General features: G+C 41.3%; 2 protein-coding genes across 4 annotated transcripts in view; one reads left to right on the forward strand and one right to left on the reverse strand.

Moving 5' to 3' along the window:
* The window catches only part of LOC126268175 (opioid-binding protein/cell adhesion molecule homolog), a 2,429,635-nt gene that overhangs the window by 2,033,124 nt on the left and 369,507 nt on the right, over positions 1 to 27,004 (forward strand). The gene's annotated exons all lie outside the window — the stretch shown is intronic.
* Positions 1 to 27,004, reverse strand: part of LOC126268173 (sodium-coupled monocarboxylate transporter 1-like) — a 246,790-nt gene that overhangs the window by 175,257 nt on the left and 44,529 nt on the right. For 2 of the 3 annotated variants that reach the window (XM_049973765.1, XM_049973764.1), the window contains exons 4-9: positions 25,023 to 25,140; positions 22,823 to 22,890; positions 12,993 to 13,147; positions 8,969 to 9,109; positions 3,516 to 3,624; positions 193 to 302 (exon numbers count right to left, since the gene is read on the reverse strand). In XM_049973765.1, the coding sequence (XP_049829722.1) occupies positions 193 to 302; positions 3,516 to 3,624; positions 8,969 to 9,109; positions 12,993 to 13,147; positions 22,823 to 22,890; positions 25,023 to 25,140 (701 nt within the window). The remainder of the gene's footprint in view (positions 1 to 192; positions 303 to 3,515; positions 3,625 to 8,968; positions 9,110 to 12,992; positions 13,148 to 22,822; positions 22,891 to 25,022; positions 25,141 to 27,004) is intronic. The other variant, XM_049973767.1, reaches the window with a different exon arrangement.

Genomic DNA, 27,004 nt, shown 5'->3' on the forward strand with positions numbered 1-27,004 from the left:
CTGGCGAACCCAAGCCTTCTGTACATCAGTGTTGCCTTAAGGGTAGATAAAAACAACTTCTAATGGAATTTTTTTGCAAAACATTATGATACTATCTACACAGTGCATTTTAGTATCTATTGTTGCCCCATCATGAAATTATAAATGGAATCCTCTTCGAAGATATCGTTCTTTACACTGCTGTTTACTCACCTAAGAGCGGCTCCAAATATTCCAGCGACGAAGAGCCCCGGCAATCCTGGGACGTGTCCAGCTACTTTCATCACGTAGAAGGGTAGCAGCTGGTCTGGACGAGATATCTCCTGTAAAATGCCAGTACAGTCTCAGCGTCACGTCAACGTGCGACAGCAAAGGAATCCGCGCTGCGAACAAGTCATTCCAGGAAGTTGAATGATGAATATGTGATGAAGTAGGCGCAGAACATCCATCTGAAAGTGAAATGCAGGTCGAACGAGTTCCTGGGCATTGAGACTGCTTGCTGTGGGGACGTCAACCGACAATTATATCGCTTATAAGTACTTCATCTCGAAAACGCGTTCACATGTTGTGCTAATTTTACTTGATTGTTTGGTCTTTATCTACAAACTTTATAAACATTTTTGACAAACGCCCCGTCGACGACGAAGTCACTGGAACACAAACACGATCTGAGAAGGTAGGAGAAACGAAATCTGCCAATCCTAACAAAGGGACCATGTTGGCATTCGCCTCGAACCGTTTAGGAAATAACGGTAAACTGTGGTTGGCTGTAAGGGGATTGGAACAGTCCTCTTCCCAAATAAGAGGCCATTGTCTCACTAATGCACAACCTCATCCAGTTAATTTTCCTGCTGAAGAATCTTCTTCTTCTTCTTCTTCTTTTTCTTCTTCTTCTTCTTCTTCTTCTTCTTCTTCCTCTTCTTGCCTCCTAAAGGATTTGAAACTCCCATGCCAATCTCACACGTTGCCACGAAATGCTCGTATCTTGTACTACTTCTTGCCAATTATTTACGCACATTCTGTTGCATATTGTTTTAATTCCATTTACCCGTGTAGTACTGAGTCTCAAATTTTGTCCTGTACCAAAGTGAAGTGCCGCAGCACGGCGTGGCACGGACCAACAAATGTCTGAAGTAGTGTTGGAGGGAACTGATACCATTAATAATACAAAGCTGTCCATAAATCCGTAAGAGTACGAGGGGATAGAGATCTCTTCTGAACAGCATAAGCTCAATATGTTCATGTATGGGGAGTTTGGTGGCCAGCGGAAGTGTTTAAACTCAAAAGAGTGTTCCCGGAGTTATTCTGTAGCAATACTGGACCTGTGGGGTGTCCCAGCGTCCTACTGGAATTGCCCAAGTCCGCCGAATGCACAATGGACATCAATGGATGCAGGTGATCGGCAGGATGCTTATGTACGTGTCAGCTGACACAGTCGTATCTAGAAGTATCAAGGGTCCCATACCACGCCAACTGCACACGCCCCACACCATTACAAAGCCTCCACAAGCTTCAACAATCTCCTGCTGACACGCAGAGTCCATGGATTCATGAAGATGTCTCCATAACCATACACGTCCATACGCTCGATACAATTTAAAACGACATTCGTCCAACCAGTCAACATGTTCCCAGTCATCAACAGTCCACTGTCGGTGCTGACGGGGAAGTGTGCGCCTTCGGCTCCGAAAGCACATATCGATGATGTTTCGTTGAATAGTTCGCACGCTGACACTTGTTTATGGCCCAGCACTGAAATCTGCAGGAATTTACGAAAAGGTTCCACTTCTGTCACGTTGTCCATTTCTCTGCAGTCGTCGTTGGTCCCGTTCTTGCAGGATCTTTTTCCGGCCGCAGCGATATCGGAGATTTGATATTTTACCGGATTCCTGATATTAATGGTACACTCGTGAAATGGTCGTACGGGAAAATCACCATTTCGTCGCTACCTCGGAGATGTTGTGTCCCATCGCTCGTGTGCTGACTAAAACACCACCTTCAAATTCACTTACATCTTGATAACCTTCCACTGTAGCGGCAGTAACTGATCTAACTACTGCGTCAGATACTTGTTGTGTTTTTTGGACTTCGCCGACCGCAGCGCCGAATTTTGCCTGTTTACATATCTCTGCATTTGAATACGTGTGCCTATACCAGCACCTTGGCGATTCAGTGTAAAAGGAAGGTAATCCTCTCTCATTTTTATCAGACGGGCTCCTCATTGGAGTCATCTTGAATTTATTATTCTCATTATTGTTGCTTGTTGTGACAGCATGTGGATTTCTGTATTGTCTCCTCTTCCAGCTTTACAGTTCTTTATTACATTATATACCAAGAATTTCACAGTGAAGTTTGTTTTGAAAAACTTGTAACTGTCTTTCTTTCGTTTTAGTTATACTACGTACTTCTTATCAGTAGGTTTTGACTCCTCTGATGGTTGAGCTGTATTGCTACAATTTAAAATTTACTTGTCAGTAATGCTGGCTTCATTTTAAGTTTTCCTTGTCAGTATTTCTTAGAACTTCTTGTTGGGTATAAAAGGCTCTGTCAGCATTTTGCTGTCCCATTTTCACTTCTACCTCTATCTGATTCATTTCGTCTCGCATTATGCCCAGAAATTTGAACTGTTCAGCAATCGAATTTATCACTGCCGATTATTAACCGCATTTGGTTGACTTTATGACCTCTTAATGTTTGAACTATATTATATTTTGTTTTCTGATCGCTTACTTGAAGATCATGCTTAGATGAGTTTTCTATAAGCTCCTCAAATTTCTGTGCAATGTCTACTTCATTTTTAACTGTGGGCACCATATCATCAACATAATCTAAAATCTTAACTTTATTTCTTAGGAGGATCCCAGCATGTACTAGTTTAAATTTCCTCACAACACCCTCCAAGGCTACCTTGAAGCGAAGAGGAGACAGAGGATCACCCTGTCTTATCCAGTTTTATTTTTAAAATGGTCAGATTTTATTCCATTTAGGAAGTTTCATTGGAGATCCCAGAGCCGTTATCACGGTGAACGGAGTCACACGCTTTCCTAAAATCAATGAAGTTATACATTGTTTTTTCACGCTTCCTACCACTAGAAAGTGACTGAAAAAAATAGGCAAAGTAGTAACACAATTCCAGTTTTCTGCCTTTTTGCTGCACATGTTATACTTTTCCACATGCCAGTCTAGAAACATTGTTTTTGGACTCTTGTAACACTTACATGTCTATTTGAGGTGACATTAGTAACTCCTATACAAAGTGTAACTATCGTTTCGGAGGTGAAACGGCAGTGAACATCTAACGTATTGTGTGAATTATTTGTTTATTTGAATATCATGTTCAACGATACTGAAAAGAAAAACAACCCTCTTCATCATAGTAATTAAAGCAAAGCTTTACATATCTAAAACGTCAAGGTTACTGATCAAGTAATCGAGTTGCTTGAAATCCATACAGCAACTGCACTTCGATTACATTTTTCAAGACATTTATATTTAGCAATGTACGTCATTGGCGTATTTGGTGGTGTGGTACTTACTTTCGTCTTAATTGGGTCGCAGTCTTGGTAATCAGCGTACAGCAAAAATCCGCAGAATATGCTTATGAGGTGTATCAGGATCATACCAAAAGTGAACCCCGCCAGAGACCTGTAGAATGTTTACGTTATACAAATGTACAAATACATCAAAAACAAAACAAAAGAAAAATGATTTACTAGGTATGAAGATGCTGTCAATATTATCTATATCTGCATGTGCATGGATACTCCGCTAATCACATTTAAATGCCTGGCAGAGGGGTCGTCGAACCACCTTCACAGTTCTTTATTATTCCAGTCTCGTGTAGCGTACGGAAAGAACAAATACCTATATGTTTCCGCACGAGCTCTGATTTCCCTTATTTTATCATGGTGATCGTTTCTCCCTATGTAAGTCAGCATCAACAAAATATGTTTCTCATTCGGAGGAGAGAGTTAGTGATTGGAATGTTGTGAGAAGTTTCCTCGGGAACGAAAAACGCCTTTGTTTTAATTATTTTCATCCCAAATCCTGTATCTTTTCAGTGACGCTCTCTCCCCTATTTTGCGATATTACAAAACATGCTATCGTTCTCGGACCTTTTTCGATGTATTCCGTCAGTCCTATCTGGTAAGGATCCCACACTGCGCAGCAGTATACTAAAAGAGGACGGACAAGCGCAGTGTAGGCAGTCTCCTTAACAGATCTGTTAAATTTTCTAAGTGTCGTGTCAATCAAACGGAGTCTCTGTTTAGCCTTCCCCACAACATTTTCTATGTTTTCCTTCCAATGTAAGTTGATCGTTATTGTAATCCTAGGCATTTAGTTGAATTTACGGCCTTTAGATTTGACTGATTTATCGTGTAAGCGAGGTTTAGCACTGACGAGGAAGACCTAACACATTTCGTTGTTTAAGGACAATTGCCAACTGTCGTACCATAAAAATCTATTTTCTAAATCGTTATTCTATTTGTTTTGATCTTTTGATGACTTTACTAGTCGATAAACGAAAGCGCCGCCTGCAAACAACCGAAGACGGCTGCTCAGATTGTCTCCCACATCGTTTATATAGATATGAAACAGAGCCTGTAACACTAACTTGGGAAACGCCAGGAATAATTTCCGTTTTACTCGATGACTTTCCGTCAGTTACTACGAACTATGACCTCTCTGACAGGCAATCACGAATCCAGTCACATAATAGGGGAGGTTCGAGGTGATTTGATATGTGCGTGTGTGTGTGTGTGTGTGTGACACAGAGAGAGAGACAGACAGACACACGGGGAGACAGGGAGAGAGAGAGGGGGGGGCGGTAGGGGAAATTCCAGGTGATTCAATATTTTTACGCTTGGTGGATGAGAGAGGGCGGAACAATCCACGTTGAGATATGTTAGAGAGTACTACTGTGTACAAAAATTGATAAGGCTGTGTGGACTCTTCGCAGTCTGGAAGAGAGCAGTTATTGTCGTGCTGCCTTAAATTTCAGTTATTAGTAGCAACAAACTGTTCAGAAATCACAATATGAGGAGATATCTGTCGAAAATTCCGATAAACACGGGAAGATTCCAGCTGGATTACATCGTGGTGGGACAAATATTCCGAAATTAGACAGCGCACTATAAGATGTACCCAGGGGTACGTACAGACTCGGATAAAAATTTAGTAGTGATGAAGACTAGAATGAAGATAATCGTGCAAAAGAATCGATGTGGAAAGAAACAAGAAACTGAAGTGCAGAGGAGTAATGAGATGCTTTTGAAGTTCTTTAAGGCTATAGCTAATGATAAATGAAGAAAAAAATTGGAAAATTGTGGTAAGGCCTTATGGAACCAAACTGCGGCTTTCATCAGTCCCTAAGCTCACGCACTACTTAATCTAACTTAAATTAGCTTACGCTAGGGACAACACACACACCCATGTCCGAGGGAGGACTCGAACCTCCGACGGCGGCACCCGCGCGGATCGTTACAAGACGCCCCAGACCACTCGGATACCCCGCACGGCTATAGTGAAGATAACAGGAGACTGTTTGTTTGAAAGGAATGGCGACTCAGAGAAGGGTATTCGCAGAAGCTGGAAAGACAGGTGCAAGAAAAATAACGCGGAAGAAACCTTGGGTAACAGATGAAACGAACTTATCGCTGAAAGATGGAAAAAATGTTCAGGGAAACCGAGGAATAAAGCAATGTAAGTCATGTAGGAATAAGATAAATAAGAAGTGCACAGACACCAAGGCGAATCTGTTTGCAGGAAAAATGTAAAGAAATCAAAAACGAAATGGATGTTTGAAGGACTGATTCGGCATATATAAGAGTCAAAACGCCCTTCGGTGAAAATAAAAGCAAGGCCTCAACATTAAGAATAGACTGGGAATTCCAGTGTTAAATGCAAAGTCAAGAGCATAAAAGCGTAAAGAGTAAAGTGGAGGAGGCCGCAAGAGAGAAGACATGTCTGATGTGAAAGAGAAAGAAACAGGAGTCGACAGGGACGACACAGAAGATTCAGTATTAGGTATTAACAGAGTATGTGAAGACTTCCTCTCTAGGGGTAGTGTCTTTGACTAGTAATCAAAACGTCCTCTGTCCCGGATTCGAACCCCATCACTGCTTAAAATTTCAATAGAAGTCATCATCAATGGTGGCCGAAGACTTCCGGCATAAGAAGTAACCCTCACTCTGTCAACGACCTTGTCAGGGAGAGCAGAGAAGCGGACAGAGGTTCAGAGGACTCTCTTGCACTTGAGATGGGAAACTGCCCCTAAAGAGCGAAGAATCAGCATAGAGCAAGGGCATGAGGATCCGAAAGGCAATGTAAACCACTACACTAATGACACACAATATGTACCCAGTGGACAGGTGGTCTGTAATTGGTAAAGCGTCGTGAAGATCTCTCCATTGGGAAAAGATACCGGTCTAGTCCCCCATTCGGATCTCCAGGAGGGGACTGTCAATCGGGAGGTGGCCTTGACAAAAATATCGAATAAGCAACGAAAATATAACGTTCTACGACTCAGGGCATGGAATGTCAGGAACTTGAAGGTGGCAGAGAAGCTATAAAATCTGAAAAAGGAAATGCTAAGGAACAGTCTAGATATAGTGGGGGGTCAGTGAAGTAAACTGGAAAGAAAATAAGGAATTCTCGTAAGATAATTGCAGGACAACATCAACAGCAGCAGATAATGGTATAACGGGAGTAGGGTTCGTTATGAATAGGGAGTTTCGACAAATAGTGAGTTCCTACACAAAAGTATTCCCGAAGTTTCATTATTCCACATTAATAGTTTTTTGGTGTTCAGATTTTTTCTCATCGTTGTAATTGAGGACGCGAAGAAGTTGGCACAGGATAGGAATTCGTGGTGGACCACATCAAACCACTCGAAAGACTGATGCCTCATCAAAAATGCCAGAAGGGGTAAGTAACAGACATTCGGCATTTCTAAAATAATTTAAGGAAAACGATAATTTAAGTTAGCACTTATTATCTGTGTGTCTGGTGACGTACCGTCAGACTTTAAAAAAACATTATCTGCTTTATCTTAATGATAACAAAGACAGATAAGAGCGGTAACAGCTCATGCATCGAATATACTGAGAGGAATAGTATAGAGAAAAATGGAAAAGGAAATCGAGCATCTGTTAGTTGATTCCCAATTTGCCTTTATGAAAAGTAAGGGCACAGAGAGGCTGTTCAGAAGCTGTGATTGATAATGGAAACAATTCTTAAGAAAAATTAAGACACGTTCGTAGGCTTTGTCTACCTGTAACAAAAATTCGACACTGTAAAAAGGAGATGTTCGAAATACTAAGTAAAATGAGAGTAAGCTATAGGGACAGTTAAATAATACACAATACGTCTTAGAACCAAGAGGGAACAATAACATTGGAACTCCAAGAACGAAGCGTTGGGATTAAAACTAAGTAACTAATTAACTATGTACGAACGGAGCACAGCACTATACGGCAGTGAATCATGGACTGTGAGACATCAGGAGAAGGGAGTAAATCGAAGAATCTGAGAAATGATGCTATGGAAGGACATTTAAAGTTTGGTGGACTGCTAAGATATGAAATGCGGAGGTTCATTTCAGAACTGACAGAGAAAGTAACATATGGGAAATGGTGACAATAAGGAGGGGCAGGGTGATAAGACATGTGTTAAAACATGAATTAATAACTTCCAGGGTAATACCCTGAAGAGCCAAAGAAACTGGCACACCTGCCTAATATCGTGTAGGCCCCCGCGAGCACGCAGAAGTACCGCAACACGATGTGCCATGGTCTCGACTAATGTCTCAAGTAATGGTGGAGGGAACTGACACCATGAATCCAGCACGGCTGACCATAAATCCGTAGTAGTACGAGAGGCTGGAGATCTCTTCTGAACAGCATGTTGAAAGGCATCCCCACTATGCTCAATAATGTTCATTTCTGGGGAGTTTGGTGGCCAGCGGTAGTGTTTAAACTCAAAAGAGTGTTCTTGGAGCCACTCTGTAGCAATTCTGGACTTGTGGGGTGGCACATTTTCCTGCTGGAATTGCCCAAGATGGTCAGAACTCACAATGGACATGAATTGATGCAGGTGATCAGACAGGTGACAGTACGAGTCACCTGTCAGAGTCGTATCTAGACGTATCAGGGGTCCCCTGTCACTGCAAATGCACAATCCCCATACCATTACAGAGCAATGAACAGTCTGCCTTGCAGGTCCATGGATTCATGAGGTTGCCCATCCGCTCGATACAATTTGAAACGAGACTCGTTCGACCAGGCAACATGTTTCTAGTCATCAACAATCCATGTCGGTGTTCACGGCCCCAGGCGAGGCGTAAAGCTTTGTGTTGTGCAATCATCATAGGTATACGAGCGTGCCTGCGGCTCCAAAAGCCCATATCTATGATGTTTCGTTGAATGGTTCACACGCTGATCCTTCTTGATAGCCCAGCATTGAAATCTGCAGTGATTTGCGGAAGATTTGGACTTCTATCACGTTCAACGATTCTATTCAACCCTCGTTGGACCCGTTCTTGCAGGATCTTTTTCCGTCCGCAGCGATGTCGGAGATCTGATGTTCTACCGGATACCTGATATTCACGGTATACTCGTGAAATGGTCGTACGGGAAAATCCCCACTTCATCGCTACCTCGTGGATGCTGTGTCCCATTACTCGTGTGCCGACTATAGCATCACGTTAAAACTCACTTAAATCTTGATAACTTGCCACTGTAGCACCAGTAACCGATGTAAAAACTGCACCAGAACTTATTGTATGGCGAGGTGCACGGTAAAAGCCACAGGGAAAGACAGAGATTCGAATAGGTCCTATAAATAACTGAGGACATAGGAACCATTTTTCCATTCTGTCCATAAACGATACGGCTGCTGTCAACGGCTATGATTTATTCAGTTCGGCACCATAAATAACGAAGCGGTGTAGAACGACTAAAGCTACACACACTTGCCTGAGAATACTTACTTCCGAGCAGCTCTCATGTTGGGTAGAGACAGAAACTTCTGTACCATCCCCTGGTGGACAGCGATTCCTCCTACCCAGGAAACTGTAGCACCCACCACCACAGTCCAAAAGGAGTTGCGGACGAATGGGTCTGGGGTCATCCTGTGGAGAAAAGAACACCTCGAATTACTTGATTCATTCTTTGCTTCAAACTAATTCCATTATCGGTTTAAAGGACTAATAAAATTCGTATCACTAACGTATACGTGATCAAGAAAACGCAACTCAGTTTTTATTCTCCAGGTGCACACTTTTGATGTTAGGCTGCCTTGTCTAAACTCCGCTCTCTGCTGCAGATTATCTAAAACTAAATGTGAGACGAGTCTGTCCTAATTGACCTGAGGTTTAAATGTTATGGTATTGCTAATGTTTTACAAGTTATCACTGCCTTGCAGCTTGGTGGCTGGAATCTTAGGCCAAGCAAACAGATGGTGATGCGTTACTTTCGTTTTGCTTCCGGTTACAGTAGGAAGTAATTATGTTTTCTATATCTAGATGTAAGTTTTTCTTTGATTGCTAGCAGCTTCAATACTTCGCTGGGTGAAAGGAATATTTGACGCACTTGTTAGTTTATTTTCTTCATTTAATAAAGAAGTCACACGCCGTTTGTATGTATACTCCTTGTTCCATCCTGTATGAGTGTGCATGGGTATGAATGGAAGTCAAATGTAGCGGGAACATGGACCAAAAGGTACAGTTAAAGAGAATAGCAGTCATTGCCGACATTACAAGAATAACGGCAGGTAAGCCAGAGCAGCAACCAAAGATGAAAACAGGCACGAGGGTAGGTTACAAAGTTGGTGCGGGGATGAGGTGAGTCTCCCCACCACCGCGTTTGAATGGGAACGTTGGTCGGATTTTGGCGCGTGGAGAACACTGTGAGGCCAGCCATGAGACGGACCGGACGCGGGAGCACAGCAGCTCGCAGATTTGGTGAGATAGAAATGAGGTAATACGCCTACAAATTCACGACAGGGTATGCTCACAGCACGCATTCAACATACCTTCATCGGTACAGGTTACGGTTTTAATTTATTTGCAGTAGTTTTCTCTGAAATGTGTTTGTGAAATTTTGCTTTGTGGTAGTGAGCATGCAACAGGAATCATCAGTTCCCTAGTTATAAGATTCACTCTTAGCTCAATGAGTGCAGATTGCGTATCCGATGGTAGATCGAGAAATTTCTGTCGCGAAATTTAATTATTTTTGGTACTTTCTTTGTGATTTCAGTTCGCACTTCATTTTGGCGCCAATAGTACATCATTTTTGCCCAGAATCTTTTCTCTGATACAGGTTATCTACCTTCAGCAGTGGCCTACCTTAAATTTCTAGTGGTGTAATTCATGCATGACGATAAGTGAGTCTTAAAGAATGAATGACGATTTTCCCGTTAAAGACGGTGTGGCCCACTTGTGTATTTTTTGGTGTTTTTACCAAATTAGGTGTTATATATTTTTTGTGTTATTATTAAATTATGTGTCATATATGAAATTATTCGTGTAGTGTCTTCGTTTTGTCATTGTCCTAATCATGAGAGGTAACGCTGATTTAGACATAAGTTTTGTAACGAAAGAAAAATTTTAATGTGTCGGCTTCTGAAGTTTTCATCAAAGCAGAAAATAAATCTATTAAATGAGAATCAGCATTTCAGTTAAGAAATATTCCCCCAGTCACCTGACACATGAAATGGGTAGATTGTATGTTATTCAGTTCGATTTTCTAAAGTTAATGAAAGACAGAAATAACCTGCAAAGTGAATTTAGATAGTCTAACAGCTGCTATAGCACGGCTATGAGTTCAGCCACCCCAGAACGTGTTATCTTAGAGAAACTCGCACCAGTTTCCGTTGTGCATATTTAAAAAATAATTAATTTGTTTATCAAGTTAATCAAATAAGTATCACAATATAGACAGCATTTCTTATGGGCCTGGTATATTAGCAGCCCGGACCCAAAATCGAGTACAATTCTCTAGGGTAACACGAGGAGATGGTCACACAGGTTCAATATATATTAAAAATATGTAAAGAATCAGCATACAGCCAACCAGCAGTCCTATAGCAATAGCTGTCACAGCTTTCTGATGTAAGAAGCTTTAGACGGGCCGCTCCAAGACTACGGAAGTCTCCACCATGTCCCTAGAGCAAGACTAGTTAACAAACACCATAGAAGATAGTGAAACGAAAGCCGAAGTTTTAGAATTCTCACCCAGGAGAATCGTACAACCATACCGTCGTTTGACCATCGCACAAAGTCCAATATGGACGGCATAGTAATAAACATCGCTGTGGCAAATAAACAAATTAAAAAGTTAAATCAAATAAGTCGTCAGATCCGGGTGAAATTACAATTAACGGAGTGTACTCTATGGCATTGTCCCCGTTCTTACTCTGCAATTTCGTGAACCTGTCGCACAGCGCTTTGTCCCAAGCGACTGGTAAAAAGCGCAGCTGGTTCCTTTATGTAAGGAAGGTAAGGAAAAGACCCGCCAAATTACAGATCAACATCCCTCATATCGGTTTCCTGCCGGATTCTAGAACATATTCTGTGTTAGAAAGTAATAAATTTCCTAGGAACCAAAAAGTTAATATCCATGAATCAACAAGGATATAGAAACCATCGCTCGTGCAAAACTCACCTTGCCATTTTCTTAGATGATATACTGCGAACTATGAAGGAAGGGCAATAGGCACATTTCATATTTCTAGATTTCCGAAAATCGTTAGACACGTTGCCCCACTGAAGATTGTTGACGGAGGTACCAGCATATGCAATAGGTTTCCAATATGCGAGTGGCTCGAAGACCTTAATTAACAGAGGCCGGTATGTTGTCCTCGACGGCGAGTCTTCACTGGGGACAAGGGTATTGTAAAGAGTGCCCTGGTGAGGTGTGATAGGACCGCTATTATTTTCTATATACATAATTGGACATTGTCTTGAGTGGAGGATATAAAATGAACAACAACAAAGTGTAATAAGGATAATGTGCGGATGTGGTCCTAAAAACCGCGTAATGGAGCTACACCCTGATTGGCTGCATGTGACTGGCTCATGCAGCAAAAGGTTCGTGACAGGAGCGAACACTCTTGCTGATTTACACGCCCTCTGTGGCTTGGTTCGGTGTACGCAAAGGCCCTCTGCAGATGGCGATGCAATGTCGGAGGCGGAACATCGTGTTGTCGCCCGGGCTGAGCTGGCAATCAACCCGACGGCAGTGTGTTGCAGTGTGGCGTCGGTGCTTGACGCCTTTTGCGACACCTCACCAAACCAGCGTTCTTAGAAACTTTTTCCTCAAATTAGAGCCGATATTCGATTCTAGCAGCAATCTTCTGGCCAGGAATGCCCTTTTCGCCTATGCCAGTCTGCTTTTTATGCCCTTCTTGAATCGCGGTGTGCTAGCTAATCTAAGGACGTCTATTCCGTTTGTCACCCCCACTTGAAACTGAGATATTGTTTTGGGATGCTCGATGAGATGAGATGATGATGGTGGTGGTGGTGAGGATTGTATAGGAGCACGACGGCAAGGTCTTCAGCACCCGCTCAGTAACAGATTGAGACGGGCGTCAAGAAAAGACTCAGAACAGTAAGATAAAACAGAACATAAAACACAGGTGTAGAGTTGGAGCATGGATTCTTCAATATTTAAAAAGGGAAATGGATAGACTTAAGTTAAACATCATAAAATCAGTGAAGGATGGTGGCAGGAAGAACAAGATATCCAATCAGGCCAGTATAGAAAATCAAATAGTGGTAATGTAGGAGGAGATCTAATAACGAATAAGAAGTTAGGAATGCGTATCAGCTACTACGAACAGCATAGTGAACATGTTGTACTAGTCAATACAGATGATTTAAATTGGGGCGATACTGAGGGCAGTAGGTTAGGAAATGAGCATGAAAAGTGCACTGCATAACAGAATTGAATCACCACTTTTTAGAAACCCTGTAATTCTCGCTCACTGAGAGTCACGACAGCGCCGGTACTCACACAAAGAAGTCTGCGCGCCCGCCCTCGCTGGCCGCCTGCCACACCTGCGAGAAGCCGCCAGCGCCCACCAGCCCCAGGACGAGCACCGCTATGAAGGCCATCAGGGTGACCCCGCTCTGCAGGAAGTCCGTCCACACCACCGCCTTCAGGCCGCCCTGCGACATCACCACAAACCTTCAACCAGTCATACCTAAATTTTAGACCAACTGTGAAATATAAAGTGCGTCCAAAAGGAAGTTTCTTTATGGGACTTAACATCTGAGCTCATCAGTTCCCCAGACTTAGAACTACTTAAACCTAATCTGTATATTGAGCAAGCAGCAAAGGAAACAAAAGAAATATGCGGAGTAGGTATTAAAATCCATGGAGAAGAAATAAAAACTGGGGTTCGCCGATGACACTGTAATTCTGTCTGAGACAGCAAAGGACTTGGAAGAGCAGTTGAACGGAATGGACAATGTCTTGAAAGGAGGATATAAGATGAACATCAATAAAAGCAAAACGAATTAAGTCGGGTGACGCTGAGGGAATTAGATTAGGAAATGAGAAACTTATAGTAGTAAATGAGTTTTGCTATTTGGGGAGCAAAATAACTCATGTTGGTCGAAGTAGAGAGGATATAAAATGTAGACTGGCAATGGCAAGGAAAGCGTTTCTGAAAAAGAGAAATTTGTTAACATCGAGTATAGATTTAACTGTCAGGAAGTCTTTTCTGAAAGTATTTGTGTGCAGTGTAGCCATGTATGGAAGTGAATCACGGACGATAAATGGTTTGGACAAGAAGAGAATAGAAGGTTTCGAAATGTGGTGCTACAGAAGATTGCTGAAAGTTCGATGGGTAGATCACATAACTAATGAGGAGGTATTTAATAAAATTGGGGATGAGTTTGTGGCGCAGTTTGACAAGAAGAAGGGATCTGTTGGTAGGACATGTTCTGAGGCATCAAGGGATTACCAATTTTGTATTGCAGGAGGGTAGTAATCGTAGAGGGACACCAAGAGATGAGTACACTAAGCAGATTCAGAAGGATGTAGGTTGCAGTAGGTACTGGGAGTTGAAGAAGCTTGCACAGAATAGAGTAGCATAGAGAGCTGCATGAAACCAGTCTCAGGACTGAAGACCCCCAACAAAAAACAACCTAAGGACATCAAACACATCCATGTCCGAGGCAGGATTTGAACCGGCGACCGTAGGAGCATCGCGGTTCCGAACTGAATCGCCTAGAACCACTCGGCCACAGCGGCTGGCAAGGTTACTAATGATCTCTGTGCTCTAGAAAACAGCAAAATAGGGTCCATGTGCTACAGTGTCGTTAGTAGTACTGTAGCAAGAAGCGGCAGGATTATTTGCTATTGGCGGCACGGTAGCTCAGCGTGTTCGGTCAGAGGGTTAGCTGCCCTCTGCAATAAGACAACTGAGTTAATCGATCAACGACGAACTTAAACGGATGTCTTACGACGTACGCCCCGAGCAGATGAAACGAACGAAAACGACCAAAATGAGCTGAAAAAAACGTAATGGGTAGCGTCTTTGTCCTGTATAGAGTTGCTAATTGAGGCGGTCGTTCGCGTCTAGATAGTACAAATTTTTTTTCTTCTTACAATCGCGTTTTTATTAGGTTCTGATACTTTATTATTAGTTTAATGTAAATATATACTTTAATATTTGATGTTATGTAAACCTTTTTAATTTTTTTTATTTTTTATTTTATTTTATTTTCTTTTTTACTTTTTATTTTTTGTGGGGGGTGACTTTGTTCGATTGACTTAATCTACAGGATATTTTGCTCCTTTTTCTTTTACACTTCGTAATTCACATATTGCAAAGATTCTGCTACTGGGTAGGAACAGTGATCAAGTAAGGCTGACCTTGAGGTTTTATTAAAATGAGGGATTGGTGAAATAATGTTGATCTTATGAGGAGAATTATTCCAAATTTGTAATGATCAGTTTGTAATGGAACTTTTATAAGCCTGTGTCCTTATTGATTGGACATGGTACTTTACTTTTCGTGGACGGTGGAGGAAATGCGGTTTTTAATAGAGCTAGCGTGGGAATTTTACGCCCACCCATTGAGTAAACAGTGTGATTTACGAACTAGAAGCATCCCTCAACTGCCGCTGGAGTGCGTTGCGATCGCGTATACCACGTTGGGGCCCACGTGCCGTATGCAAGACTCGCATCGTTCCTGAACGTTCACCAGCACGTAGAACTTGGCACGCTCAACGTTAACGTCAGACTTCACGCTACTTGTGCCGACGGCTTAAAGCCCCAACAGCCGACCACACGCGAAGCGCAGCATTTAAACTCCCACGACTCTGTACTACCAGCAGGCGATCTTCAGACAGCAACAACAAATCAGCCATCAGGCCAGCAACCGACACGTACACCACCCTGTGGCCCGCGCCGCTCGTGTTACGTTATGCAGCCACCGTTAAGAGAACCAGCCCAGAAGAAATGATCCGCGCGCCCACGATTTAAGACCGCGCTCTGACCACAACCTGCAGTTCATACACTCACTTAAGACTGATTTTTATCTCCGAAGTTCCCGCCGCTGCTGCCGCCCTGACGGCCGATAGCCGCCGCCGCTCCCCGCCTTTGAAGTCGCGCTTCTGAGGACTGGTCCTCCCCCGCAGGACACTTCCGCACTTCTAGTGGTTTTCAGTGGTGACTATTGAACTTGGACAAATGTTCATACCCATTCTGGACTGAAACTTTAGTTCAAATGGTTCAAAGCTCTGAGCACTATGGAACTACTCTGGTCATCAGTCCCCTAGAACTTAGAACTACTTAAACCTAACTAACCTAAGGACACCACACACATCCATGCCCGAGGCAGGATTCGAACCTGCGTCCGTAGCAGTCGTGCGGTTCCGGACTGAGCGCCTAGAACCGCTAGACCACCGCGGCCGGCCAAACTTTAGTTCAGAACATATTACGCTCCAGAGTAGTGACTTTGCATTTTATCTTCCCCAAGTGTTCTACATCTACATGAATACTCCGCAAATCACATTTAAGTGCCTGGCAGAGGGTTCATCGAACCACCTTCACAATTCTCTATTATTACAATCTCGTAAAGCGCGGAATGAATGAACACATATATCTTTCCGTACAAGCTCTGATTTCCCTTATTTTATCGTGCTGATCGTTCTGCCCTATTTAGGTTGGTGTCAACAAAATATTTTCTTATGTTGTCTTGTTTGAATAGGAATGGGTAACAAAAATTTACAGTGAGTAGTCGAAACGTTGGGATCACCAGCTTAATAGCTGCTGATACGTCTTTGGAACACAATACAGAAACGATTCTCTGTGACGTGGATTCGACAAGTCCTTGGCACCAGATATCTACGTAAAGGTCCGTAAATTTTGGGCCGCTGGTTTGTGGGCACCTAGCTGGTATCCAACAGCGTCCCAGATGTGTTCCACTGAGTTCAGGTCACGCGAAGTTATCCTAGACATCAACGTGAGTTCACTGTCAAGCTGCTGAAAACATTGCAGCATTTTCTGTCTTTGTGACATGGACAGTTTGCAAGATGCTCAGTGGCGTGACAGTGCTGGACTGCCTGATATTCAGTTCTGTACCCTAGTTCCCCATTAACATACCACCACCCTCAAGAAGCACTGTTTTGATGTCGACGCAACAGATTATATAAAGCTAACTAATCTGAATCGGCCTTGGCACTGTATTTCGAGTTCGGACTTTGTTAAAAAATAATAAACAGTCAATAAATATCCCTCAAAATTTGAGTGAATTAGGTAAAATTGATCTTGAAATAACAAAGGCCTCAACTCCCACAAGTAGATTTATTTAAGTAGAAACACTGATATGATATGCTGTTAAAATGTAAGTACACTAAGACACAAAGAGAAGGCTAGGTCAGTAGAGTGGTAAGTTGGCAATGTTGAACTAAAGGCGTACTGTTTGACTATGCTATACTGTGTCACCTATTATGAACAAGACGGTAGGTCTATTGATTGCTTCATTACTATCTCTCAAGACAGTGAATAAATACCACAGAGTGTATGACTACGACGCGTACCAAGGAAGATCTGCTGCTCCGGCAGGCACGTCAGTACACTACAGGGCGCACGAGAACAACTCGACAAAGTTTTCTATGTGCCGGAGCTGTCAGTATTTTACCATATACAGTTGCCATAGTTTATAAACTCGACAGGCGTCGTTTAGTAAACCTGGAAGTTGGCGATCAGGTCGGTGACCTCGCCCTCGAACAACAGAGCCTGGCTCAAGACCGTACTAGACTCTCGTTTCCGAAAAATAAAACAAGTTGTCTATTCGGCGGTGCTGATCGGAATATTATGACCTACTCGCCCCGTTCCCTGCAGAACACCCAGAAAATTACACCACGCTGACTCCACCAAACTCCAAACTACCAATAGCATGGCAGTATTTCTCCCCGCCAATCGTATGGAGCAATTATTCCCACCAAAAGTAGGAAAAAATCTACCGCCACCCCCAATCGAGTTGCTTGCCGCCAAAACTTAGAGGCAACTTGTTACAACTGATGTCTGATCTCCCAACAAAATGCACGTATTCTGCATGCAAAGGAAACTAGTAGTCGTAGTAACACAGAAAGCTAGAATGAAACTTTCCAGCTAAATGGACGACAGTCTGACAGACACCCCGCTGCACAGGATGCACTTTTACGTGAAAGAGGAATATCCACAGTGCTTGCTGATACAGTACTCGCGAAGTAGGCACCCGGCTTTTAGCCAGCAAAATCCGACAGGCCTCCACAACACTCCTCTCCTGCCATAAAGCGATTTAGGAAACGCCAGCCCTGCATGGGCCGCTGGGACAGTAAGGCATGGGCAACGGCATAGCTAGCAAACACAAACACCGGCCCGGCATTAACGACGGGCCAGGACGCCAGTCCAGCTGCCTCTCGGCGTCCTGCCTTAGCGTCAGCGCAAGCCGGACTCTCTCTTCCTACCTGGCCCGCATCTTCTAAGTTTCTGCCCGGCAGTCTGGCCTGGTGATAACAACCCTCTGTAACGTGCTTCCTCGGCACAAAGTGACAGCGAAACAGACCCCAGAAAAATACAAGGAAATAAAGGAATGGTGCGTTATCCAATTAACAACAAGCCGTCGACGTTCCCAGTACACTGTCACTGTCGCTTCATAACCCTTAATCGGCACACTCTCAATAAATAAACATCATACACGAAATGAAAATGAAATGGTGGCAAGCCAAAAGGGATTGATGTCTTTCAAGTTATCCTGCTAGAAATACTACGACTGTTGTAAGGGTTTTCCTTTATACAGGAAATTGTAATTTTGTTAATATTTTGCATATCACTAAGAAAAGTATAGCTTCAATAACATCTGAGTAAAATCGGACAACATCTCTGCCAAACTGCCAATGAGATTGTGCTGTGAGAGACTGTTAGTAGAACCTTTGTTTCTGACTGGAGAGTGGAGTGCGGTCTTCGGGGAAGAGCAAGAGAAAGAGGGAGAGAGAGAGAGAGAGAGAGAGAGAGAGAGAGAGAGAGAGAGAGAGAGAGTGAGAGAGAGAGAGAGAGAGAGAGAGAGAGAGAGAGAGAGTGTGAGAGAGAGAGAGAGAGAGATGAGATGAGGAGGAGTCGAGATGTACTGGGTGATCAAAAAGTCAGTATAAATTTGAGAACTGAATAAATCACGGAATAATGTAGATAGAGGGGTACAAATTGATACACAAGCTTGGAATGAATGGGGTTTTGTTAGAACCAAAAGAGTACAAACGTTCAAAAAATGTCCGACAGATGGCGCTTCATTTGATCAGAATAGCAGTAATTACCATAACAAAGTAAGACAAAGCCAAGATGAGTTTCCTTACAGGAAATGCTCAATATGTCCACCATCATTCCTCAACAATAGCTGTAGTCGAGGAATAATGTTGTGAACAGCGCTGTAAAGCATGTCCGGAGTTATGGTGAGGCACTGGCGTCGGATGTTTTCTTTCAGCATCCCTAGAGATGTCGGTCGATCACGATACACTTGCGATTCAGCATACCCCAAACTCAATAATCGTGCGGATTGAGGTCTGGGGACCTGGGAGGCCAAGCATGATGAAAGTGGCGGCTGAGCACACGATCATCACCAAATGATGCGCGCAAGACATCTTTCACGCGTCTAGCAATATGGGGTGTTTTTTTTTCTTCTAATAAAACCTCATGTCATTCCAAGCACAAGTGTCAATTTTTACCTCTCTATCTACATTATTCTGTGGTTTATTAAGTTTTCAGATTTATATTGACTTTTTGATCATCCGGCATCTTGTTCTAGAGTAAGATGTGTTTACGCCATGCTGTGTGCTGGCAGTACTTTTCTTATTATTTTTCACTTATAAAGAGATATTTTGTAAAGCCATTCAGAAGACCTGAAAAGGTACTGTGATAGCTCAATTGCCGAGACATCCAAGCGTAGTTATTAATTTAATCAGGGATTTAGAATTGGAAATTTCTTATGATAATGTAACAATGTGTGATTTAATAACCTTTCTTCAAAGATAGATACCATATGTGTTTGTAAGAAAGTAAAGAGAATTTGTTCACGCTTTTCCACTGTTAATGTAAAGTGAATTTTTAATATTTCAACTAATAAAATATTCTGTCTTAGTGATGTACCGTTTTGTTAATAAAGTTACATTATTAGTTTTCTACCAATCATTATTCGTCTCTTTATTTCCGTTTCACATATATTATTTTGCTTCCCCGAGTTTCTCAGTAACAGAACTTTAATTGACAATGATCATTGCAGCATTAAGATTTATTAGCACAGGTGTTTTGTGGATGTCTCTGTAATTCAAAGCACGCGTTGCACATCGCGTTGCTGGTAGTTTGAATTTTAATTTTTTAAGTAGCATAGCCGCAGGAACCACGGTAGTTTGGAAATGGCTGCAGTACAACATTTATTCATTGTGCAAACAGGTAGGTCATTTCTAATTTACGCGTGATACAATTAGCATTTCAACAGTGACATACTTCTCGATAGGGCATTTTTGGTAGTTATTTATATTTTATAATTTTCTCAAAGTCAGATTGCTTTTATTATTGCGAACACGACAGTTTCGTTAAATTTATCAGATCAGACTGTACTCCCGCCCCGAGCGTAGCAGTACACAGTTTAAAGTTGCATTTCTGTCTAACTTTTGCGTCGCCGATCACTTTTCAAGAATTACGAGATTATTTAACTCTTTCTCTAATCACGAATTCAACTTCACATTACCACACAGACAAAATACCAGTACATTAACTGTCCATTACCATAAAACAAATCCTAATTAGCCACTTTAACTGCTGGGGAAGTTATCAAACACGAAGGGATACGGGTGGTCTGCAGTAGTACGGGTGGTCCATAACAGCCAAGCTGCCTTCGATTTCCAACACAGTCCCCTGGAAGCCCAGGTGAATTAACCACTATGGCAAAATGACGGTTTCACTGGTCCGCTTGCATGGCGTAGTGCATGTATCGGAGCAGCCATTTGTCTGGATGATGGCGAAACTAGACAGCAGTAACGACCTAATGCAACAATAAAGATGTTACATCCGACCAGGTGAAACATTTCCACTGATCCTTGGTCCAATCTCGATGACCTCCTTCCACTGCAATTGCAGTTGACGATGTCGTTGGCTTAAGATGGAATTGCGTAGGGATTACCTACTGTGCAGCCACGTGTTCAACAATGTGTTCTGAACGCTGGGCTCCGGAACACGTCTGCCTGCACAGGTCTGTCGTCATATCTGCCACAGATCGCTGGCTATCCTACATTACAGAACGGACAAACCGCTGACCTCCACGTTATGTGATGCGGCACGGACGTCCAACACCTCGTTCCCCACACGTGGCTTCACTGTCCATCTTCTGCATTCTGTGAGGCCGGTCCATACCAATCTGATCCCTGTCAACGTCGCTTGTATCAGTGTATTTCCTATTTTGCGTACTGTTTCGTAGCTAGAATGACGTCACATTCGTGTCTCCTTACATACTTAACTTGTCATGTGCTGTATCTGTAACACCACCCTGGGCATTCAGTCTCAGGGTGGACAAATGTTATAGTATTTTGGCTAATCAGTACATCAATGAATGCTGATTTTTTCTTTTAGAAAATTTTCATTAGCCAAGATCGCAAATAGGAAATTTAGTAAGTGGTTTCGACCGTTACCGGTCATCTTGAGATAAAAGTAAACACAGCAGTGTCTTAGAGAAAAGGACACTTCGTCAGTTGGTTGCTAAGAGCGTAATCAGTATACGTTTCAATCGTAGGTTACTTGCTACAATGACACATGAATTTATTTGCTAAGAATATTGCGCCATATAGTGACTTTGATCAGAAAATGGATACTTTTCTTCAGATGAAGAGAATGAACGTAATGCGGAACTAACTGCCTCAGGGATGAGTTACCCCAATCATAAGAAAAGAAAAATGCCGTTTTCAAGCTGTATCGCAACTTCGTAAGAAAATGTGATACGAAAAGAAGTGGAAAACGTCAAGGAACATAAAACATAAAAGTTTCTTGTAATTACTGCAACCAGTCACCTTTTGTTTTGTTCTTCAATTTTTTATTGTTCCATTACCGGTACGTAGCAGTGTGGGAGTCATGTAGCTATGGCAACATGTGTACGAAACATGTAAACACTGAGTGTGGCGAGAATCAGAACTTGCAAATTTCGTTTATACATCTTCTAATAGCTACATGACTCCCACACTGCTGCACAAAATTAATATACGTACCATCTGATGATGAACCACTGGACGGTTCGAAACCAGCAATGGAATAATAAAAATTGAAGAACAAAACAAATGTGACTAGTTTCAGTAATTTCAAGGGATCATTATTCATCACAGTCGCAGTGTTCCAGATCCATGTTGGATAAAAGTTTTAAATAAAACTTAAATTGGCAAAGAGTATTGCAAGAATTGATGTGAGAAGATCGCTAAAAGATACTTGAAAGTTATATTTCATATGGAAGGAAGGAGTTAATTTGTCATTGGATATCCTATCAGAACAAGAATTCTTCGACCAGGATGATGAATGGAGCTTGTGTTACTGTGTGTTGACATTCGTCGTCAGCCGCTATAGGAAGCAGATGGCGCTGCAGACGCGGCTAGCACCTACTATAGGGAAATTTCGTCTTCATATTTCTACATCTGGTAGCTTTTATTTTCTGTACTTAGTAGCTAACGTCCCTCTATGCTGTAGCAGTAAGGAAACGACAAACTATTACACCTACCTTCACACCCCAGCCCACTTCCCCTTAACAGGAGCGTTCATCCTCCTTTCCTGATATGTCGTATCTACTCAATGAAGCCCAGAACTGTTTCTGGCCGCTTCAGTCTCTTACCGTCGTTATATTCAGTGTAATCTATCTCGTAAATATTTACTATTTTTCACATATTTAAAGCCATCCTTTGGGTTTAAAAACAGTGTACGAAGATGACTAAAACACGACACAGTACATCACAGCTCCTTACTCTGTGCTCCCCCGCAAATATTGCTAAATGTTTACTATATTCCAATACAAATGATTCAATTTTCATCCAGTTAAAGGTGGTCCGTAAATTATGGGGCTTATCCAAACTCTTGTGTGGTACCAGGCAGAAGGTTTCCTTTCCGTAAAGGAATACATTATGAAATCAGCTAAGAACTGCACTTGATCTCGAATGCTATTTCAACCTATTTACGGTATCCTGTGGACCTGAAAACCGTCAGCGGGCCCATCTCTAACATTTTACGAGGTAGCCAGTCTGTTTCCTTTACCACAATTACCAGTTACTGAACAGAGAACATCTGGTTCCAATTCTTAATTAACGTGCACAGTTCTTACTTACCAACATAGTGTATAAAATGCACATCACGCAGATGACAGGCGTGATCCAGTGGACGCTGACTCCAGTTACTAGAAACAGAGAGAAGGAAAATTTATTGTTTAATCACTTAGTGAATGATTTTCATGAACGAACCAGTGCCGCAAATGATAATGAACAATGCACAAAACAGAGTTTTTTTATTTGACTGTCTTCAAAGCACGTATTTTATTCACTCGAAATAAGAGATCAAGAAAGTTACCGGAAAACGTCAGACTTGTTGGCTATTTGTGGATATATCATCAAGATAGAGACAGCCACAACGGGCTTGTTAACATTTTCAAGGCACAACCACGTTGACAACTACATAATAAACGAAATATTTAGTAAAACGAGTTTTACTAGAGGTTTAAGTTCAAGGAATCAAAAGATTTTAAAGATAAAAATGTAGAACCACGGACGTCTTAGGTATAATATCGTTTTACTTGTTAGCTGAAAGATGGTAAGAGTTTGCGTGTAATCGAAAGGAGTAATGAAATTGATCCCGGAAGATTTTGTGTGCTGGAAGTGGCTTTTTAGTTTGCAACAGACAGATGACCCTCTTTTTTCAGGATCAATTCAATTTTGCTAATACATTTACTGCAATGTACTAGCTTATGAAATGCGTCATAGGTTGTACAACAGTCATAGAGGGGATATGCTACTGGTATATTGAAAACTGTAAATGTCTGATAAAAGGACTGAACATCTGATAAACACCATTAGGTTGGTTGATACACAAAGGTCATTCATTCCTGCGCTGTGAAAAATAACTAAATAACAACGACGCGCTATTATCCGCAGGATATGGAAATCAACAGAGTGGGCTTTGACAGGATAACTAGGCCAACGTATCAATTGCATTCTTTTTTTATTTTCCTGAACTTCAACGGGAAGTGAAGATTACTTGCACTAAATTAGGAACAATACATATCTGCAGGTAGTTTATTTGAACTTTCTACAGACAAAAATATCAGAGAACTGGATTGCATGCAACATAAAAAGGAACGCTGCGAAATAAATATTCACACCCAGAGTCATGGGACACGTTCGTAAGTGCCTCAGAACAGGATGCACCCGGCAGGCAGCAATGTATATATAAAGTCATGAAACCTCTGATCAAGAAAGAAAAAGACACTGCTTCGCTGAAAATCACACCCGATGAGCAATGCATGAATCATTATACAGACTTACGAAGAACAGAGAAGAACGAAGATGACAGTGGAGAAGGTATGTACAATGAAATAGTAGATCCAGTTACAAGGGCCTCCGAAAGGCATGAAGAACAGGAAGCCTACGAGACAAGACAGAATAAATGCCGAACTAATTAAATATGAAGGCTTATCACTAGATAAAACACTTTTACAATTAATACAATTAATAAATGAATACTGAAGGAGCTGTAAGGTCCCAGACACTTCGTACACAGCAGAAATAAACTGTCTCTTGAAGAAAGGGAATCGCAGTGACTGTGGAAACTATCGTGGCATCAGTCATCTAATCACTGGATACAAACTATATGCGAAGATAATCAATTACCTTATGAGGGATGTCACAGACTGTGCTATTCCTGAGGAACAGAATGGATTTAGATCAGACAATTCATACACAGAAATTGTGTTCGTAATTAGGGACATTACAGGAAAGCACAGAGAATTTAATACAGAAACCAATATGGCCTTTATTGACATTGAGAAGGCCTTTGGCCACGAGGCGTGATAGCCTGTGGAAGAGTGGATGTGGAGATCTTTATCACCTAATAGAGACAGTGAAAAGTCTTTACAAAAAAAGACGTATTATAATAAACACAGGTAGGAATCAATAAGAAGAAGTAATTATTAACCGAAGTGTAATACCTTTATATTGTCTTCATTCTTCGTGAAATGAAATGTAAATTAAACAAATGACTTAAAACAGCGGATGAGGAATGCCTGACCTTCTGTCTGCAGATGATATCGTTATTGCTCAAAACAACGAAAATCAGAATACCAACTGAACGAATCATACAAACTGTACATCTTCAAAGTTGATTTTGACAATGATATTGAAAGTAAAATACACATATATATGCCTGGAAACTATCATGAAATTTTATAAAACTATGACGTCTCCTGTGTTATCCTATGGAAGCAAAGCTGGGCTTCCAAAAAAAAATGGCTTTACAAAACTATTTTCGTTGATGTACCTTGGCTGAAACAGATGGCTGGCGTGTAGAGGTAGAGTGGCAGATGGAGTACCATGTTGAGCGTGAACAAGCCCGACGCCAGGACACGGATTATTCGGCTGAAGCGGCGCTCCAGGTACTGAAACACCAACAGGACGTAAGCGGGCGGAAAACGTTCATGGTTACAAAATGCGCACGAATGAAATTGCAAGAAGTGCCTATTCTAAAGACAGGCTTCGCAGATCTCATAACATTTCTAGTACGAACTATTAGGTATGTGACAAAGGAGGTCAGTACAGTTTCTGATAGTACTCATTTCACTGCATTTCGATTTTGTTACAAGAAACATTGTTCACTCCCTGGTAATACATCTACTCTATTTCTAAATTTATGAAGTTGGTGAAAACTTAAAAAAAAATCAGGATAAGCAAAATATTGATACAAACACAGTACTGAAATTTACTGTTGCTCTTTACATTTTTTGAGGTATTTTTTGCGTCATTTCGCCTTGATAACGCACTTTCTGAACACCGATAGGAAGGTGTTTATTCGCCAACATGTTATAGAAAGTGATATTCAAGCACCTAGCAAATCTTCAAAATATTACATTTCTTCATTAGAATATGCATTATCTCTTAATTCTTCTGCAAATTATATTAAACTCTTTATGGTTTGAAATTATTCCACACTGCGTAACATAGCCCATGACTCCAGAAGTCCATTCACTAGTCGGTCCTCACAGCCACATGGGAAATTCTGTATATTGCATAAAACTTTAACATTATACGATCCAAGCTATACTTTTTATAATACTCTCAATATACAATATCCTCCAGGTAGTACTTTTAGTCTTTATTCTCCACAACACCTGAAGGATGCTTATAATATCTTTGCCTTGTTAAAGTGTTGAGGCTACTCTTAACACACACGTCATCTACAGTAACGAGTTATTTCTAGTAAATATACGCATAACATCTTACACAGTAATAAATTTCATTCTCAATATGGAATCATTCATCCAAAGATAAGGGAGCTTCCTCCATTTCTTTAACAATTTCCTTTTTAATGAAACAGCATCAGTTGGAAGAAAACTCATGTAACTTCATACTTTTACGATTCCTGAGCTCCTTGGTTGTTTTATACGTAAAGATAATGGATTAAAAACTTAACTTCACGTACCTCCATTTCCTGTAAGAATGTATAACTTGCTTTTTGGTACCAACAATAAAATACACCTTCATTGCAAGTATCAATTTACATATCTGAAACATTGTTCCTTCAATCAATTTTGAGGTGGCAAAGTCTCTTCTCACTCTCTAAGAAAAATTGAGGAGTACTTCATTTACTCACAGCATTTCGAAACATATTAAAATATAACAACTCCAGTTTCTCTAATATAACACCAAATACAAATATATACCCTTTTCTTATATTTCTTATATTTCTTTATATTTCCTTATTATATAACTGTACATGGTATTTCCAGACTGCATCTTTCTCATTTTTATCATTCACAGCTTCAATTACTTTTGTCTAATGACTATGATATGAATATTCTGTTCACTGTATAAATAGTCATGTATCGAAACATTCAGAAATTTAGAATCATTAAAACCAAGTTCACTAAAAAATTCGACCTTGCTAATTAATATTTGTTTAAGCTTAACATTTTGACTTCTTTCAGAATTGTGTAGTTGATGCAATATTACTATTCATCAATGGTGTTGACAAAAGACACAATTCGTTACTGACTTAATATTCCGAAAAGAAATTGCTCTATGAAATGAAAACTGATGATGTGTGCATGTTTTCTAAAATAAACGTTCATTAAAAGCAGCTGAAATATTGGCATTGCCACCGTGATTATCAAATACTATCAGCAGCACCTAGTTATTCTACCTCCACTTCAGTTGCTGTGTAGTCATGTGGCAGATCCTGGTTTAATTTCTGATACTGTCAAGGATTTATCTCTGCTACTGAAAACCAATGCACGCAGCCTTGTG

Source organism: Schistocerca gregaria, chromosome 4, assembly GCF_023897955.1.
Source record: "Schistocerca gregaria isolate iqSchGreg1 chromosome 4, iqSchGreg1.2, whole genome shotgun sequence".
In the NCBI taxonomy this organism is placed as follows: Eukaryota; Metazoa; Arthropoda; class Insecta; order Orthoptera; family Acrididae; genus Schistocerca; species Schistocerca gregaria.